The sequence below is a fragment of the Syngnathus leptorhynchus genome, chromosome 10 (assembly GCF_054491065.1).
Source record: "Syngnathus leptorhynchus isolate UIUO chromosome 10, UIUO_Slep, whole genome shotgun sequence".
Classification (NCBI taxonomy): Eukaryota; Metazoa; Chordata; class Actinopteri; order Syngnathiformes; family Syngnathidae; genus Syngnathus; species Syngnathus leptorhynchus.
In genome coordinates, this window is record NC_141204.1 from 3,596,825 (window position 1) to 3,609,580 (window position 12,756).

Consider the following 12,756-nt stretch of genomic DNA (forward strand, 5'->3'; position numbering starts at 1 on the left):
TTTTTTTTTTTTTTTTTAAATTAGATTAGCACTATAATGTTGTACTTTAAAAAAAACATGGACAAATTACACAATTAATAAGAAATAAAAACACTTGACGGCACACTTTAGATGAGGAAAAAGTCCTTCTGTTGCTGCCCATCTTGGCCACTTGAGGGCAGTAGAGCCTGTGTGTTGTGTGTTGACAATGGATATAATTTGTGAGTCGACAATGGATAATATAATTTGAGTCAGTGTCCAGTATTTGTGAACTTTATTGTGATGCAGTGGACACGACATATTACAATACAGTTAAATGTGTTCTTTTTAGTTTGAACACTCCTCCTTCCACTTCTTTAATAATCATTTCCAAATAGATAATCTGTTTCATATATAAAGCAGGAAATCACACCATCTTTCTGAATTACACTAATGTGAAAAACCTTTCAAAAATACAGTATTTCATACAGAGAAAATAAATACAAACATTTGCAGCCACCACAGACACAACTTCACAAAATGTACCATTTTGTGTGGATGCAATATGCAGGAAAATAAGTGTTTTCACAGCACGTTAGCTTCTTCAGCTTGACATTTCTGTGAAAGTGAAAACGATTACTTTAACTAGCAGGCACAGCAACGTAGTTTCTCCCCTACTTTTTTTGGGGGATGCAGAGATGATCAATTAATTTGTCAATCAACTTTATGTCTACTCTTGTAATTTGCGTTCCAGGTTTGAGAAGACCTTTGCGTTGATTTCGTCCACTTCATCTTCCACCTGCATTGGAATAAAAGATCAGCATATAATGAAGAAATAGCATGTTATAACCCAACGTGAAACAGCTTGAACCGATCGTCACCTGCTCTACTGCCTTTACTTCGGGAATGTAGAACTGCATCATGTTCTGAATGCCGTTCTTGAGGGTCACTGTGGAGCTGGGGCACCCCGTGCAGGAACCCACTAGCTTCAAATGCACCGTGCCATCCACAAAGCCCTTGAAGATCACGTCACCGCCGTCCTCCTGCACTGTCGGTCTGCGTGGATGAGAAAAGAAATGGAGAAATATTAAGTCCTGTTAAAAGTTAGCCTTGTATGAGTGTTAAAATTAGTTATTATTAGTTATATGTTTCAGTGCACCAGCATTTATCATCAATATAATTTCCTCATTACCTGATTCTGGTGTCAAGAAGCTCCTTAATCATCAACACCACCTCATCATCATCTTCAGAGACACCTACGGGTAGCAAAGTCCACATATAAATCAGCTCCATAGCAAGCTCCTTAGCTAATCACTTCTCCCATACTTACTACTTTCTGGATGGACGTCTCCCGTCGTGATAGGGTCGCCACTCTCAAAGAATTTGGCCATGGCCTCCAGAGCATTGCGCTTGATGTCTGTCCATTCCAAGTCCTCGTCTACCTGTTGAGAACAGGGGAGGGTTATTGATGATGTCAATACATTAGCCCACACCAAAATTGATTAATTAAATACAATCAATAATCTAATAATGCCTACTTTAGTGACGGTGATGAAGTCTGGCCCAAAGAACACACTTTTCACTCCTTCAATTTCAAAGAGCTCTCTGTAAACGACATGGATGCCGTTGTTATTGTTTGCTCAATCAAACACGATCAATTCCATTGTTGTTAGTACAAGACAGCAAGATAAAGCTGGAAAAAGATACATAAATCCAAACCTGGCTAAAGATGAACACTGCGTTGAGCTCTGAGAGGGAAAATCCAGTGTCCCGCTTCCTAAAACTGGCTTATCTGGAAGAAACTTCATGCTTCTCGGGTTTGGGGTGTCTTGAGTCTGGATGGAAACCTGTCGTCCTGGGGGAAGAAAAAAAAAAAGCAAAAGTTAATCTTAAAGTGAGGAAAATATTCACCAGTAGTCAAGAGATTCAAACTATAAATTCTCACTTTGGATGTGTGTGATTTCAGAAGGTGTTGTCCTGCGAAAGTGGGTGTGGTATGGATTTCTAGTCCTTTCTGGAAACCTTCAAGAAAATGACCAATACTCATTCATACTAAGAAATACGATTAAACGGTCTTGTTTGTTTTGCTATGCATTGCTAGCAGTTAGCTTTCGTATGTATTTAATCTCGATCGGCGAAAATGCAATTAAAGCAATAATAATAATAGCAATAAACTCTAAAAAGAGACGAATTATCATTAGGGATCATTATCGACACAAAGTAAAACCGAAAAGACGCTTCAATCACAAATGCTATTCACTTGCAGCTCGCTAATGAGTTAGCTCTACTGGTTACTGACACGTTTAAGTTGACACATTTATCAGACCAGGTTCATAAAATGCTCATAAAATAGTACAATGTGATGGTACAAAGTTCAAACCGAATAAAAGGGGTATTTCTCGCCGTGCGTAGCAATGGATACAATGCCCATCTCGCGTGCGCCGCCATCTTAATTGTTTTGAAAGACGAGGATGGTGACGTCACCTGTGATCTCAATGACCTAGTATTCGTGCATTTATTAAAATATGTCATAAGTTTCAAGATTCATTGTGAAAACAAATGACTCCGTTGAAAGAGTTTATCGAGCGTCTGTATTTATCTATTAAAATAGTGTACATATATATTTTTAAAAAGGTTAACACGGTTCGGATAATGGATGGTTGGATAATATTTCTATTTATATTATTTATCTGTGTTTTAGGAGAGGCCTATATGCTTGTAAGTATATTTATGTAATATTAAGTATTTATCATATCAGAAATGTTATTTTTTTGCACAATACAGTCCTACGTTTTGATTGAATTGAGGTCTGGACAAGAAAATAGTTTGCCGTTCTACTGAGTTACAAAAGAAATTGTTTCAAGGAAAACAAATGTTCATTCGAAATAACGTCATATATTTATTGTTTAACAAACCCCGTTTCATAAATTCCTTGCTTCAGGTCCCTAGGATTAAACTGCCCAAAAAAATGGCCTTTTTTAAAAAATTACAAAATTGCTCCACAAATAAAGATCACCAGAACTGCTCCACATAGTAAAATAGGGTAAGTTAACTGTGATGATGTTTCATAGTTAATGAAACAACTCTGCCAAAAGTTAACATTAAAAAAAAAATTAAAAAAAATCAACGTAGTAGGCAAAAAGACTTTTGGATGAAATCATTTTCAACAAAACAAGAAACATCTAGTCGCTTCTTTTCAGTAGCACAAACTGAATAAATGTCACTTTGCAGCGCAAAAGAATTAATCATCAATAAAAAATGAGCATCGTAACCACAAAGTATCAATGTGTCATTCTTCAAGAACAAACAGGAATCCCAGGTCCTACATCACGTTTGTTCTGTCACTCGACGAGTTGCGGCAAGCAGATAGGGAGGAGACAAACTCATAGTGAAAGCGAGCCTAAGAGAACGCACAGTAACATCTCAGCCTTGATAAAAAAGAAAGCATGTAGGTAGAAATAAAAGCAAGCAGTAGGAACACAGAAGATATTCACTTCATTTTTCTTCTTCTCTTTCCAAGACATGTGCCTCTGGATTTTCTTTCCTTTAGCTCTCTCACTGACTTCCTTCGTCGGAACGTGGGCTGTGTAAGTATCCGCTTGAAATGTTTGTTTTCTAATATTTCTTCTTTCAAATTGGGATGCAAATATGGACAGTCACGCTATAGTAAATGCTCTTTTTTGTACTTAAAATAATTTTCTAAGCACAAAAACTTTTTTTTTTTTTTACAAAATTTATAGATTGTATTTTTGCCTGTTTTTTTTTTTAATTTGGTGTTATTTATTAATCTGGATAAATCAGTCATTTCAGTGTTTTTTGTTTAGTGATGGGTGGGTACTGATACCAAACTTATTTCGAGATGCCTATTATGGCCATTTTTACAGGGGGGGGGGGTACTGGTATCGGTCTGAAAAAAAGTGGTATCAGCTATCTCTAATTTTATTGGTATTAAATTTTTATGAATGTAATGTATATGTATTGTATTTTTCTGTTACACTTGCCTAATTCTTTTTATTTATTTCATATTATTTGATGTATTTTGTTTACTTAATACCTTTTTCAGTCAATGAAATTCAACAATCACTTATGACCATAAATCCAACCTTTTTTTTTTTTAATTGTATCTGATATTTAATAATGTATATGTATTGTATTTTTCTTTTATACTTGCCTAATTCTTTTAATTTATTTCATAGTCTTTGATGTATTTTGTTTACTTAATACCTTTTTCATTCAATGAAATTCAACCTTTTTTTTAAAATTGTATCTATATTTTCTATTGCAATCTTGTTGAACTTTTTTTTTTACAGGTTATTTAATTTGATCTGCTATGTCCTCTACTTTTCAGATATGGCTTAGCCTATTCTAATCAACATGTGTGCTCGCTCACTGACTGGTACGTATGACCTCATTGTTGCCAACAGGAGTGAGGCAATTAATTACAAAAATAATTTATTGGAATGTTATCTCTCAGGTGGGGGGAGAATTTCTGCACAGCCAATCACACCACCAACTGCTGTAGGGTTCCCACCATAAGGTGATTCAAACTGTGTTATTATAACAGAACTGAATATGAATTTGTATTAACCCCAAAAATAAAATGTGCAGCACAAGTGGGACCTACGCTCCGGAGAATTCACTTTTCACAGCGGTCATCAACGCTGGCTCCTTTCTCTGTGAGTTATTGATGCAATCCTGGAAAAAAGAATTCACGTTTTATGTTATACAAACATTCAACACCCCATAATGATAAATAGACTTAAATTCAAGACTTAAAAACAGATTAAAACAAATAATATACTGTACCAGATAACATCAGGAATCAGTTGGAGATGTCATCATGAGGTGTCGTGTGTGGATTTTTCAAACATTAACCTTAAATACACGTTTGTTGAGATGACCATGTGCTTTTGTAGTTTTCCTCTTCAGCCTATTCCACCATGCCCACATCATGGAAAGAAATGCTAGCCATGCCACCATGAGCAGGTTTGCGCTGGCCTTTGGCGTGGTGGCCTCCATGGGATCATTTGCCGCCGGGAACTGCAATGTAAGTTTTTGAATAGAGCGTTAGCTAGCTAGAAATTCCCAATGCGCTATTCCTGAACTATGTACCCAAGCTTGTTTTGTGCTGCAAAAATAAATCCAAGCGGACAATCAGGAAATACAGCACCGTACAAACATTAATACTATTTATAAAAACATTTCCCAGTTAGAAGGGTGTTGGCAATGTGGCTTACTGATGCATATTACTGTCATCATATTTTTTTTTATGACTATGATGACACATGGCCAAAATAATGTGCTTGTGAACATATTGGTTATTCATACCGTGTTTAGTAAAGTATACTGTTATATGATACCCAGATTTATCAGAATATAATAGTAAAACTAATTACCGTATTTTCCGGACTATAAGGCGCACCTAAAAACCCAAAATTTTCTCAAAAGCCAATAGTGCGCCTTATAGTCCGGTGCGCCTTATATAGACCAAATTCCTCAATTTAAACTGGCCCGAAGCATTGTGTCATGAAATCAATCATAAGTGGACCGCTGAAGACTATGAATCATGAATCAGAAATCATTATTTTGTGAATATAAAGTCATTTTTTTGCATCTGAAGTTGAAATAAAAATGATAAAATGGAGAATGATTTGATTTGGATTAAAAATCTGACATGATGCATTCATGGTGCGCCTTAAGGACAAAGTTGTAAAATGGGCCATTCATTGAAGGTGCGCCTTATAGTCCGGAAAATACTTTTTCAGCAATTTACTGCTTTCATGAACTAACACATTGTTTTTTTTCTACCCGCCTTCCTCCTTCAGCCTGGGTACCTGACGCTACTGCACCATGCAGGGGCTGGACTAAGCTTCTTGTGCATCTGCTGCTACATGTTCCTACTCACCGCACTGACCAACAGATGCCTGCTGACCGGATACGAGAACGTCCTCTACCCGCTACGTGTCGTGTCCACGCTGCAACAGACCATCCTCACTATTTGCTGTATCCTTTTTTTAAATAGTTTGTCGTGATTTTTTTTTTTAATGTGTAGTGCAAGGGCTCCCTCTAGTGGTATGAAAAAGAATCACTGAATTGGATGATCAAATTATGAAAATTTGAATGTGAAATATACTTTTTAGGGCCTCTCCTATTACGCTGATATATTTTTATGAAGTTTGTACTTGGAGAGATGAACATTTTTAGTAGTTGGAGCAAGAAGTTGAGAAGTCATTTAGTAGTGTTGGAACAGGATGTGTGAGGACTGACCAACTCAGATCTGAGATAGCTTCATCCTATTGACAAAGTGGGCCTGGCTGCAACCGTTTGGCTATGCTCTCTTTAAAATGCTACACGATTGTTTGACAAAGCCAATGTGACCGTGAGAAGTGAAAATATACAGTTTATATTTTGTAGGATTTTTGTTGAATGAAGAAAATATGACTTTTTACTATAACATAACATTTGACATTCTTGTTAAATTGTGAAGTTCTCTTTTTAAAATACAAAGAAACCAAATTTCCAATATCTTTTTTTTACATTTGCCAATATTGTGTTTTCCCTTGAAATTCCGAGCCTAAATCTTGCAAACCCTTAACCCCCGACCCCTCCCCAGATGCTTTTTGCTTTTCCCATCACGACTACCACTACGTACACCTGTCTGCTGTTTTCGAGTGGATTGTCAGTGCCAACTTGGAGCTTTTTGAGCTCAGCTTCATGGTGGAATTCAGTTTCTTCTCCTCCTACATGCTGTCTAATCTCTACAGCAAACGCGAGGAGGAGAGGCCCTTTATAATGGCCTGATATACACTTAAGGCTACCCGGGTACAGCCGGAGAACAGGTTACCGGGACGATAAATATTTGAAGACTTAAGAATTAACTGACTATAGATGTTCAGATTTATCAATGTCGGATCTTATACTGTGAAGATGTCTCATTTTACATTTATGCCTTTCATGACTTGGCTGCCTACAGAGGAAACTCCGGTTGAAAAATTTGGTTGACTCAGACTGCTGGAAAAAAAACAAACAAATCCTGTTGAGTCAGATTGCTAGAATGTTACAAATACAATTCTTAGTGGATGTCATCACCTATGTAACTCACTCATCAAGGAGTGGCCAATGACTGTCGTGCTAAAACCGAATACCTTTTGTACTCAACCCTTATGACGTGTGCAGCGGTGCCTTGGGAGTGACCAACGACGCCTTTTTTTCGAGATTAACGTCGTCGATTGGGCGATTTTAAAATTTGACATGCAAGCAAAAATTCCAATGTGCCTTATCTTGTGAGCAAAAACTTCTAACACAAGTGCCACCTCTAGTCTCCATCATGTCTCCACAAGATGGAGTAGCACAATGTCTTTGAGTTGAAGTAAAACTTTTTTTGTTTTTTTTCTATTGAATGTTTTACATTGTAAAACATTACAGGTCGCTATTTATCACACATTACATGTTTGACATTTTTGGAAGGCTGTGGCTTAATTAATCTATTTCCATTCATTTCAACTAGCATTGACGCTGAAAAATGTGTTTTGAGTTACATAGTTTCCGAATGAATTCATTTCATATCTCAAGGCACCGCTGTAAAAGACCAGGACTGTTGCTCAGAGGCAGAGACTAATTTGGATGTCACCTTCACTCTGCCTGCTTTTTGGTTTTGACATCCAAACTGGTTTACCTCGTTCTATGACAATGATGGCATTTCAGACTGAGTAGTCTTCTCACTTGAAAGTGGCTCTGGATCTTTCACCTGTATGAAAACACTCCATTTAGAGAACTGCGACTGAAGACCAAGGAAAAAAAAAAAATGGTTTGCACGGAAGTGTTTAAGGTTACCTGAGCAACGGAGAAGTAGATGGGTGAAAGTCATTTTCAAGACAGCTCAGACTCAATAAACCAATGTCAAAACAAAAGGAATGTGAAATCACTTTGGAGGTTAGCTTGTACTGCAAAGATTACACAGGACAACATGTGATTCAAATGCAAAGCAATTAACCTTTACTTGAAAGAAGGTAATATACACCCTGGGGGGAACAGGTAAAGATACAATATGCAAAGGGGAAAAAAAAAAAAAAAAATCATTACACAATGATTATCCTCTTTTATAGTTGCATCAATTGCGAGTGTGTCATTATCTACAATTTGTTAGCAAGAGAACAGTGAAAAGCACACGCAAAAAAAAAAAAAAGTTGGGTCAGCATCTTTACTGTATGATACACTGTAAAAAATGTTATCTAAGAATGCAGTAGTCCGCATTTTCACCCTAAAAAAAATCTTTAAAAAAAAAAAAAAAAAGTCATTCAAACTCTACTGCAAGGCATACATTATAAATAAATGTAAAGAGGGCAAAAGGAGCGGAAACAAAGAACAAATACAAGCAATAATCCACAATTCCAGCATAGCTGAAAACATAAGTGGCCTTCCACAAATCCAAACCACTGGGGAGCATTGGCCACGCTTTCCTTTTTTTTTTTTCTTTTCTTTTTTTTTAATAAACTTTGACCATATTGTAGATTCTTCAAGATGGTGTGTTAGCGACTCGTATAACGCTTGAGAGAAGAAATTGAATTAATACTTCCCTTCAAACTATTCCAAGTAGTGCCCCCCCCCCAATAACAAAAATGTACATTATTTTTGCCTGGCTGTAAACCAGAAAACGTTGAAATGAAGCAGTGGTGCATTTTGTTTTCTCTCTGAACGGGGAAAATAAAGTAGTTGACTCCAACTCATAACGTTAATGATGATTTGGGCTAGCAATTGTTAAAATCTAAACGCAGCCAGTTTGTTGTGGCGACAGTGAGGACCCTTTCAAACAGAGTACATGTTCTTGGTGGTGGAGCCGCTCTTGCTGGACGTGTCGTCGTGTGACTGGTAGCCCAGCATTGCTTTGCTGGGGATGCTCAGAAGTTCCTTGTAAGTTTGCCTGACAAAGACAGACAGACAAATAAGGAGACAGCATCTGCAATTACTGAGTTACTAAAATGCAGCTACTAGCATACAAAATTTCACATGGTACATTCGTAGTAAAAAAAAAAAAAGAAGTGAATTTCAGTTTTGGAGGGAGTTAAAATACTACTTTGGCGCCCTCTAGTGGAATGTCAAAAAATACAAACGCCAACACTTAAGTTTTCGTCGTGCTTGACTAGTCTCGGCTTTGTTATTTTTCACCTTCCCCACTCAGTACTGACTGAATGCCCACCTCTGGTTAAAGATTTTTTTTTTCTTTTTATCTTAAACAATTTAGTCGACGTTTTAAAATTCCAACAAAAAGTGCGGAAAACTCTTTGTTTGAGCAGCACGTTTTCTAGAATCAATGAAGAATTTCCCAACCTTTGTCATAACCTCGACCGAGATGCACGTGCGAGTGTAAACGAGGCAAAGCGACGAGCTCGCTCGCTCGCTCACTCACTCACCCTATCGTCATGATGGCGTCCCTGTTTTGACAGTTGCTGGTCCAGATTGCTATTTTGTCCGCTTTGTGTCTGACGTTGACCACGGCTCCGCACACGTCATCGCTGGCCTCGTCGAACGACTCGCCCACCAAAGAGAGAAGCTGTGAAAACACACGCACGCTGTCAGAAACGCACGCTACGCCAACATCGGCAACTAGACTTGAAAATGTCACTTGGCGCCGCCAGATGGTGGCAGCGTTTCACTCTTTCCACATTGCTCTGTGCGCACTCTCACCGTCTCCAACCAGTAGCGATCGAGGTCGTTGTGCCGCTGGACTTTATTGAGGGTCATGAGCCACCGTCCTCCCAGTTTGTTGCGGTCGTCCTCCCACATGGGCTTGATGCCGTCCTGGAACGTCACACAAGCGCACGCGTGTCATCATGGCTGCCACGGGTAGCGTATTTGTGAGTTTGGAGGTATTTGGGGGGGGGGGGGGGGGGGGGGGTACCTTGAATAGGCAATAATCACAGCCAAAGACAAGCTTGCTGGGTTGCTGTATGTGGTTGTATAATCTGAAAAAAGAAAGAAAAGTCCTTTGATGGAACCCCCTCAGAATTAAAATTGACCAAGCGATGACTTTTTTTTCCCCCTTCATTTTTCTAGAAGCCTGACAAAAACAATGTCAAATAATTCTAATAATTTATTGTAATGCAAATTAACTAGTTGAAAAATACATATCACAACTAAATTACGTTCCAAAATTGTTGAGCCATCAAAAAAAAAAAATCAAAAAAAAAAAAAACGGGGGAAAATAAACACACATTCTAGTCTGGGAAAACGTAGCGTTCAATTCCAGGGAGGGCAGTGATAAAAATTTAAGTGGACAAGAAAAGAATACTCACGCCCAGAAGTCTTCCACTGTGTCAAACTTGGAGATGAGACGCAAGTTCTCTGTCCAGCTTTTGCTTTTGTCATTTTTGAAATACCACAGGGCCCATCTGAGACGAGAAGAAACAACAACAAACAGTCAGCTTTCACACGGCCACGGCAAATAACTTTTGAATGAATTAATGAAGTCACTAATGGGGGGGCGGACACGTTTGCTTGTCACTCGCCCATCGTTGACATTTGCCGGCGTTGTTCCCAAGCTCCGCCGGTAATGAACGGGATGGAGAGCAAGACGACAATACGGCCAGACTGCGTATGAATGCCGGGGAAGAGGGAAAGGGGCAGCACAAGTGCAGCCTTTGTTTACAGCCACTGAGGTGATTCTTTCATTTGTTTGGAGAGTGGGCGGGGCTAGCGGGGGCAAAGTGGGGCCATCAGCTGAACTCTGTGACTCCCCTCGCTACATTTCTCCCATCCTGCTACAGCCAAGCCGTAAAAAAACGGAGAGGGTATACGTCTGTCTGTTTGTTTACTGGGCGTTCACATGCTCATTGTCCACCGTGACAACACCAGCAAAACGCGTAATGGTCCAGAAGCCACTTGGCAAAAGAACTATTCACAAACAACAACCCACCACGCATGAATCCAATCACTTTATACTTATATAAACTATACAGTTACAAAGTGCTATATTATGAAACCAGAACCATGAAGTTAACAAAAAAAAGAATAAAGACAAAGAGGATCACACTGTTAATAGCCAAATGGGTCTTTTAGTTCCCCACAAGCCCAGAAATGAAGTTCTTTTCACAAGCCCAAGCTGTTTTCATTCTCACTTGTTTTGCAAGGGGTGTTTGATGTACTGTTCCTGGTCTGCCACTTGGCTGTCGGCTGCAGGTTGCGGCTCTTCAGTTTTGGGTGCTTTCTGTAATGAGACCAAATAGAAAAGGACATTGGTGAGGTTGAACTAAATAGTGAGTGTAATCATCAGTACTCAGTGGCTTAATAGAGAAATCGCCTTTTGATCGTTTTTGATAAAAGAAGACGAGAAAGACGACAGATTTAAAATCAAAACTTGTAGCAAAGTATAAAAATGGCAACCACTGGCATCAAATCTAGTCTTGGGCACCACATGGTTCTTTGATGTATACATTGTATTGTTTCTTTGATGCATACATTTTATTGTTAGCGCTATGTCAATCGTGGTCCGCTTTCTTTACCAGAACCTTTGCAAAACAGACATCTGTCTCAATTGTTTTTTTTATTATAATCTGATTAAATACAGGTTTTGATGTATCAATGAACACGTAGGATTGAAATTGACGTTTTGAGAGGGGGCATCTTATGTGTGCAAACCGTCGTGGTCACTAAGGGCTCAATGAATAATTAAAGGCTTTGTTTTTCTTTTCTTTTTTATAAAGATATGTTGGGGGTTGGATAAACTAGCATTCCTGGTGCCAGAATTGAGCGGAATCGAAACTGATGAAATGTGAGTAACCGATTTAAAAAAAACTCCACCGGAGAGCTGTCAGAATTAACTTCTAGTGGATTCAAAAGCACCACAACACAAGCGTGGTACGTTGCGAAAAGCACCACTGGAAACGTTGCTGCAGTATTTGTTGTTCATGATGGAATTATTTGACGTGCTAGCATTACGTTAGCCTAGCTTCAAGCTTACAAATCCACACGTGTCACCATTTCATTAGCGATTCAAGACGACGTTCATTGCAACCTTATTGAAATTGCCGTAAAACGTACAACCATTATCAGTCATAACAAGTAAGCCATTTAGGTTCTTTAACTTCATCCCAACAAGTCCGTGAATTGAGTTTGAATGGTGCGACACACAGGCAGCCCAACCTCCTTCCCAGCCGACAAAGTGAGCCACCGGCCGGATGCTAAGTGTTGCTAACAAGCTACCCACGCCTAGAGACAGCCCTTGAGAACAAAAGTACAAGGACATTTTTTTTAAATATTCGATGCTGATCCAATAATGAGCTCCAAAAATACATATTGGTCAAACACAGAGAGGCTGCACCCTCTTTGCGGGATAAACCAGTGGATTTTCTCAGTTAGGTCTTGCTCTACTTACCGGTTCCGATGTCGCCATCTTGAAAGTAGAAACGATCTGCCTGTTAAGGCCGCTGCGTCACACGATATTCACTCGCCGACGGAAGCCGGTACTGCCCAAACATTGTTTGAGTCAGCAGAAGTAAAATAAAATGAAATCCTCACTTGCTTTATTTACCATGAAAACTCTTGTTGTATGTAAATATTCACGCATACTAAATAGTTATGGGTAGATATACGGTCAATATAAAAAAAAAAAATACTCAACATCATTATATAGTTGCCACTCGCCTACGGAAGCCGATACAAGCGTATGATGACGACCTCGTCACACTTATTTTTTTAAAACATAAATCATAAAACTCAATACAAAACCTGGTGTCAATACTATGTTTTTGATTAAAAAAAATAGAAATTATATTTCTATTCTTGGTTGTATTAGAATCATGA

General features: G+C 38.6%; 3 protein-coding genes across 5 annotated transcripts; 1 reads left to right on the plus strand and 2 right to left on the minus strand.

Moving 5' to 3' along the window:
• Positions 1-219: 219 nt before the first annotated feature.
• On the minus strand, positions 220-3,529 carry LOC147049962 (NFU1 iron-sulfur cluster scaffold homolog, mitochondrial). Of its 2 annotated transcripts, none has more exons than XM_085921820.1 (8): positions 3,453-3,529; positions 1,904-1,980; positions 1,678-1,813; positions 1,497-1,563; positions 1,289-1,400; positions 1,151-1,214; positions 840-1,014; positions 220-757 (listed from the first exon to the last, which is right to left on the minus strand). In XM_085921820.1, exons 1-8 carry the CDS (start codon positions 3,455-3,457, stop codon positions 689-691), a joined length of 705 nt encoding a protein of 234 aa, XP_085777946.1. In that variant the 5' UTR covers positions 3,458-3,529; the 3' UTR covers positions 220-688. The 2 variants fall into 2 exon arrangements, with proteins under 2 accessions (XP_085777946.1, XP_085777945.1); XM_085921819.1 differs by lacking the exon at positions 3,453-3,529 and adding an exon at positions 2,339-2,455.
• LOC147049963 (transmembrane protein 150A) lies at positions 2,520-8,260 on the plus strand. Of its 2 annotated transcripts, none has more exons than XM_085921818.1 (8): positions 2,520-2,676; positions 3,479-3,545; positions 4,307-4,354; positions 4,433-4,495; positions 4,567-4,634; positions 4,875-5,005; positions 5,784-5,961; positions 6,572-8,260. In XM_085921818.1, the coding sequence occupies exons 2-8, from the start codon at positions 3,481-3,483 to the stop codon at positions 6,757-6,759; spliced, it is 741 nt and encodes a 246-aa protein (XP_085777944.1). In that variant the 5' UTR covers positions 2,520-2,676; positions 3,479-3,480; the 3' UTR covers positions 6,760-8,260. The 2 variants fall into 2 exon arrangements, with proteins under 2 accessions (XP_085777944.1, XP_085777943.1); XM_085921817.1 differs by lacking the exon at positions 2,520-2,676 and adding an exon at positions 3,147-3,406.
• Positions 7,928-12,478, minus strand: eif4e1c (eukaryotic translation initiation factor 4E family member 1c). The gene is made up of 7 exons (XM_085921821.1): positions 12,329-12,478; positions 11,073-11,161; positions 10,251-10,346; positions 9,857-9,920; positions 9,643-9,756; positions 9,369-9,508; positions 7,928-8,878 (listed from the first exon to the last, which is right to left on the minus strand). Exons 1-7 carry the CDS (start codon positions 12,344-12,346, stop codon positions 8,764-8,766), a joined length of 636 nt encoding a protein of 211 aa, XP_085777947.1. The 5' UTR covers positions 12,347-12,478; the 3' UTR covers positions 7,928-8,763.
• Between the last annotated feature and the right edge of the window lie 278 nt (positions 12,479-12,756).

What these genes read in the sequence shown, in the direction of transcription:
- LOC147049962 (XM_085921819.1), bottom strand. Translation starts at nt 2,406, where the DNA reads ATGGCGGCGCACGCGAGATGGGCATTGTATCCATTGCTACGCACGGCG. An exon ending in ACTTCATCACCGTCACTAAA is followed by an intron (nt 1,401 to 1,496) that starts GTAGGCATTATT and finishes TGTTCTCAACAG; the next exon opens with GTAGACGAGGACTTGGAATG. An exon ending in CTTCTTGACACCAGAATCAG is followed by an intron (nt 1,015 to 1,150) that starts GTAATGAGGAAA and finishes TCATCCACGCAG; the next exon opens with ACCGACAGTGCAGGAGGACG.
- LOC147049963 (XM_085921817.1), top strand. Translation starts at nt 3,217, where the DNA reads ATGAGCATCGTAACCACAAAGTATCAATGTGTCATTCTTCAAGAACAA. An exon ending in CTTGATAAAAAAGAAAGCAT is followed by an intron (nt 3,407 to 3,478) that starts GTAGGTAGAAAT and finishes TCTCTTTCCAAG; the next exon opens with ACATGTGCCTCTGGATTTTC. An exon ending in GTGTGCTCGCTCACTGACTG is followed by an intron (nt 4,355 to 4,432) that starts GTACGTATGACC and finishes GTTATCTCTCAG; the next exon opens with GTGGGGGGAGAATTTCTGCA.
- eif4e1c (XM_085921821.1), bottom strand. An exon ending in ACAGTGGAAGACTTCTGGGC is followed by an intron (nt 9,921 to 10,250) that starts GTGAGTATTCTT and finishes TTCTTTTTTCAG; the next exon opens with ATTATACAACCACATACAGC. An exon ending in GACGCCATCATGACGATAGG is followed by an intron (nt 8,879 to 9,368) that starts GTGAGTGAGTGA and finishes TGTCTTTGTCAG; the next exon opens with GCAAACTTACAAGGAACTTC.